Source organism: Pinus tabuliformis, chromosome 2_2 (genome assembly GCF_031772625.1).
Source record: "Pinus tabuliformis cultivar Carrire ecotype Pingquan chromosome 2_2, CPIR1, whole genome shotgun sequence".
NCBI classification, from domain to species: Eukaryota; Viridiplantae; Streptophyta; class Pinopsida; order Pinales; family Pinaceae; genus Pinus; species Pinus tabuliformis.
Genome location: NC_142300.1, coordinates 393,434,703 through 393,440,702, shown reverse-complemented (window position 1 = coordinate 393,440,702; position 6,000 = coordinate 393,434,703). Strand labels below are relative to the sequence as shown.

Here is a 6,000-nt window from a genome sequence, read left to right as displayed (position 1 = left end):
GACGGGGAGGTGGATAACAATCCTAGCTCTTTTATTGGGGACATTCAGTTCCAGGCCTTCATTTCCTTCGCTGTGAACCAACTTAAGTGGTCTCGGGCTTATAACACCTTTCGAAGGAGAGAACATGGACTGGATTTGTGGGTAAGGGGTGAGCCTACCCAAACCTTGCATCTTTTTGTTAGACACAAGAGGTTCATGAAATAGGAGGGAGTAATTAAGAGTCTGGGGCCTATACATAAAGAAAATGTGCAAGTAGGGAGGGCGTATTTCTTATCCATACAGGAAAGGTCCTTACTTGCATCCAAACAGAGATGGATAGTCTCCACCAATAGTGTCAAGAACAACGAACCGTTTGGCTACAGGAATTTTAAAGCTATAGCAGGCCGTTTTGTCACATACAGTAATATTATCTTTAGGGAAGGACCACATTGGCTAGGATGTCAATTTAGGAGCCCTGTTATTTGGTACCCTCCTGAGGGATACTGTTCTAATTACCAGCTGCTTGATGGTCATGAAGGGATAGCCTTTGCAAATTTAATATGAAAGCACAGTTTTAGGTTGTATAAGGAAGAAGTCTTTCCTGCTTACTCTTTAACTACATTACATATTAACTACTTATTTTCATGAGGACATGAAACAAGGTAAGCAGGGGAGTATGTTGGGTCATGCAACAGGTATAAACGTACCCTTGATTACATTATTTTTTTCCTCCTTTTTATGCATTTGTGCCATGACGTAATAAGGTTTTGATAGAATTTGGATAGAAAGTGAACGAAACCACTTTTGATATGACTTGGCTGTCAAAACTAACTTTCGTTTCCTTTTATGCAGAGATTTGCAAATGGGACAATTGTTGTTCAATCTATTGAACAACAAAGGCTAAACAAGGAGAAAAGAGCGCGTCTTGTGCAGTCAATTGAGAAGTGAATCGGAAGGATCAGCGCAGGATGGAAGATTGTTCTAATAATAGCATTTGGTCGTGAATTCCTTAGGATCTCCTAATCCTAAGGAATCGCAGTTATCTCTTTTCCTCTTTGACTATAAGAGGGGAAAAATGAATAGAATAGAGCAACTTTTGCCTTTTTACTTCGGCTGTAATTTTAAGAGATAGAGTGTTATTCTAAATAACACATCGTTACTGTAATGACATTTGGAGTTGATGAGTAATATGTAATTTCTGTTTCTGTTTGCTCGCGATATTCTGAGTAACTAGGCAATAATCACTAGCAGCTTGGGCCCGGTAACTAGTGGATTTCACTGCTTTTCCCTATGTTATACTTTTACCTTTTTACTACAACTATAATTACTTTGTTTTATAGTTTTATGATTGATCTAATTGATATATAAATAACCGGTGTTGAGTTTGTGCGTTCCGCGTATAATTTCTTATTATTGTTGATTGGTTTCATTTATTTATGTCGTAGACTGATTCAATTATTAGATAAGAGTTATTTCTTGTTAATTGAGAGCCAGAGTATTATTGGTTAGTTCAAGTGTATTACCATTATGTAGAAGTTTATATTCAACTGAAAGAGCTCTGTTACCGCTATAGTGCACTCGGTTGATGTGCTTATGGCCTTTTATTGCAGTTAGATATTTTTAATTAAGATTGAGTTTTGATGCTTGAATAGTTTAATTTCTTTGAAGTTAAAAGTTTGGTAGTTTATGGTTTGATCCTTTTACTCTTGTATTGAAATCAATAAGTTATCTTAAAGCATTACTTTTTGTAGATACAACAATTTCCATCACCTACACATACTGTGTACACTCTTGAAACAAAAGACTTACCCAAGTCGATAATTAATGTGAAGCATTTAGGAGTTCTAAAAGGACATATTATATGCACCAACAGGTTCCTCCCAAGGAGCGCTGTATACCGATATATTATCCAAATAGACAATAACAAATGAATATACAAAATTCCAAAGTATATGATTAATTAAACTCATAAATGTAGTTGGTGCATTGCATAGGCCAAACGGTGTGGCTAACCACTCATACAATCATTTCCTGTTTTTTAAGGTGTTCTTCCAGGTATCTTCTTCTCTAACTAAAACCTAATGATATCTAGACTTTAAGTCTGACTTGGCGAAGTATTTTTCTTGCTACAGCTAATTCAATAGATCATCTATCTTGGGCAGGGGGTACCTTTTCTTGACCATAACTTTTGTTTACCGCTTTGTAATATATACACATCCACCAATTCCCATCCTTCTTTTTTACAATGACGATGGGTGACCCACATTTTGACGTACTCATTGAAATGACACCATGTTACAATGGCAGTTGCAATTGCATCTATATCATACTACCTATATAGCTCAATTTTTGGCAACAGGGAGTCCAGAAATAGCTAGATCTCATGCTCCACTTCCCTCTTGGGCGGTATCCCTTTAGGCTCTTGGAACACATACCCATATATTGTAGAAAATCTTCCATTTTTGTATTTGTTTCTTAGTACACTTCTTCATGGATGAATTTTCTCTCACTGACTCTTCCACGAACTAATTTTCTCTTTAAAATAGTAAAACATATTTCTTGCTAAAACTGATCAATTTCTTAGCTTGGTTGGAACTTACTAGCAAATTTTTTGACTTTCCCTTGTGTTTATTGATGGTGAAGGATTTTCCATCCTTGATTTATAAATTTCTATGGATATTCCACTAGACATTTTGTTACAACACATAACGTGGAATTATACTTAAAAATATAAAATCTACGCTATGAGGATTTATTTCTCTTTAGATTCTTGGATATGTGAATTATTGTTTATTGCATATGCATTAAAATTATAATTATGTAGAAAATAGAGAAGAATGAAATACAAAGTCTCAATCCACAATTGACACAACATATAACCTAGGAAACCCTTTCAAGCGAAAACCTAATTGGAAGGTGAGGTCAATCTGCTTTCTTTCTCTGCATAGAAAATGGCGGCATGTACAAAGTAAGGTTTGTGTCCCATGGGCTACTACAATGAAAAAATACTCTATGTGAACTCTCTTCCTATCCCTCTCATCTATTCTACTTATCTATGGAACAAATGCACTCGAAAAGGATGGAACTTGTTTTCCTCCTAATGGCATGATTATAACACAACTTGATAGCCTACTAGTGGTTAAGTTTGACACCTTCAACTCTTAACTAGAGTTACAATATTGACTCTTATAACGTATTCATCATCATGATCATGTGGATACTCTCTTTCCCATTAGTAATTAGGGTTGACGTAGCATCATCTCAAATTATGGTGGTAAAAATAGGAAGGTCAACTTCTAAGTGACAAAAATCTTGCAAACATATTCTGATTGAGGTGGTTCTTGCACCATTGGAAATGTCCTTATATGTAATATACGAGTAAAAGGTTGTGCACTAAATAAAATAAAAAACTACGCCCCAAAAATGTAGTTTGATGCCTCAAAATTCTCCCAAATGGTTCAGACCCCAATTTTCCAAACTGGGTCCAGCTGGTAAAAATGGTCCTCTGAGTTGATTCCTCCATTTTTTCCACTCTGAAAGTATCAAGATGGATTAAAAAACATATAATTATATATTCAATATCAATCCTTGATGAAGTGGCACTATTTGACCCTCTATATGAATATTTATTTCCACATGTACATATAGGGAATTTCAAACACCACACCACATACATCAAGGGGAACTACACCTAGTTCTACTTCATCAATAAAATCAACATTGATAGACAATATACTTTTTCATTATTTGGTTACTTTTATTTCTTCATGATTATTTACCCATCCCAATGGATATCATCTTGGATGATCATGAACTTCCAATCCCAATTTGTTGACCAATTCTATTGTAATGATTTTTTCTTGTGATGCTAAGTCGAACAAAGCACCAATATTTGTCTTCTTGACATGTATTTTTATATGGAAGAGCTGAATCTTTTATTTCTCTTCCTATTGTTGAAGGATGCACAAATTCACCTCCTTCTGCACTGATGTACATAATATCTTCTCATCCATGTCTAGGTTACTTTCAACCTGGTTGCTCAAATCAATGGCCATGAGATTCTTCTCATTATTATCTTTCTTTTTATTCTTTAGGTTAAGCTCTAGATGAAAATTCTCTCACTTCTCCTCTATATAACCATCAATGTTATAGTGGTTGCAATAGTTATTGGGATATTTACATTGGTGTGCTAGTACTACAATGATTTTATATTTTCCCCCTTTCCACTTCTTCTTCCCCTCCTTAGAAGTGTAATGATTCTCCTTATACTTCCACCCACCTGATTTCCCTTTCTTTTGGCCTATGTTCTCAATCTATTGTGCCTACACATAAGCCTCCTCACAAATCAAGGTTTGATCACCATAACTCGCTTCTATATAGGTCTACGTAGACCCCCCAAATGCTTGAGTACATGTAGGTTCTTTTGCGAGATACGCAACATGATTTTCATCTTTATTAAATTTGTGGTGTACTCCTGTACACATTTCCCCTACTTTTATCTAAAGTAATTCCATCGGAGCCACTGGTATTCTACATACTTGATAGGGTAAAATTGTGTCTTTATGAGGGTATTTTAAATTTTCCCACTTAGTCCTTGGAGGATATCCCTTCAACCTCAAGGTATTTGTGTGGATTATGACCAAGTCAAGTTATAGTCCTCTACTTTCAGTTGAGCAAATGAAATATTATGTTCTTCCTCTATATGATGAACACTAAATTAAACTTCTAATTGCTACAACTAGTGATTTAGCTTTAGGGCATTAATCTCACCTTTATATGGCTTTATGTTGAAATTTACTTCCATTTTGAATAGGGACTCTGAATGGTTCACGAGAATTAAATTGGGTCGATCTTTTTCGGGTTCTTTCTTTAGTTCCTTCTTTATTTCCTCTCGATCTCCTAATCTCCCCTTCTTTATTTCCTCTCGATCTCCTAATCTCACCTTTATATGGCTTTATGTTGAAATTTACTTCCATTTTGAATAGGGACTCTGAATGGTTCACGAGAATTAAATTGGGTCGATCTTTTTCGGGCTCTTTCTTTAGTTCCTTATTTATTTCCTCTCGATCTCCTAATCTCCCCTCTAATCATATCTTTGCATTAAATCACCCATATTCTCCAAATAGCCCAAGATTATTGGCTAGAGATTCTATGAGGAGACTCACATTATGGTTTATATCTACAACTTGTGCTTCTGGCTACATGAACCTCTCTTATGTAGGATTCAATGAGACTTATTTATAGATTCGTCAACCATTATTGGCATTTTGTGACTTTCAGTTTAACCTATCTTGATCCCCTAAAAATCCCCACAATATACCCAAAGAAAAATCCTTTGATACCAATATTATCCATTAAATTCCATGGATATTCCACTAGGAAGTTCATCATAATAGATCTAATAATATTATGCTTAAAATATTAAATCTACACTATGAGGGTTTATTTCTCCTTAGAATTCTGGATCTATAAATAATTTTTTATCGCATATACATAGAAAGTATAATTATGCGTGAAATGGAGAATAACAAAATAAAAGTCACAAACCACAAATTAGCACAAGATATAACCTAGGGAACCTTTTCAGGAGAAAACCCAGATGGAAGGTGTGGTCACTCTACTCTCGTTCTTTGAATGGAAAATGGATGCAAGTCCAAAGAAGTGAGGCTTATGGCCCATGGGATGCTAGAGTTCACAAATCCTCTTGTTTTCTCTCTTCCTATCCACTCATAGGTGTTCTACTCATCTATGGAACAAAATTCACTCGAATAGAATGGAACCCTTTTCCTCCTAGTGTCCCAATTATAACACAACTCGATAACATCCTAGTAGTTAGGTTTGAATCCTTAAACTCTTAACTAGAGTTACAATATTGACTCTTTTAGAGTCTTATTCATCATGATCACATGGCTAGCCCATTTTCCATTAATAATGGGGGTTGATGTGGAGACCCCTCAAATTATGGTGGTCAAAATAAGAAGGTCAAGTTCTAAGTGGCAAAACTTTTTCATATGGGTTTTG

The 6,000-nt window shown here is 35.3% G+C and overlaps 1 protein-coding gene across 1 annotated transcript in view; it reads right to left on the bottom strand.

Annotated features, from left to right (window-relative positions):
• Positions 1-291: 291 nt before the first annotated feature.
• LOC149192923 (sialyltransferase-like protein 5) overlaps positions 292-6,000 on the bottom strand; it is a 133,795-nt gene continuing 128,086 nt past the window's right edge. The window contains exon 10 of the mRNA XM_089407159.1: positions 292-373. Within this exon, the coding sequence (XP_089263285.1) occupies positions 292-373 (82 nt within the window). The remainder of the gene's footprint in view (positions 374-6,000) is intronic.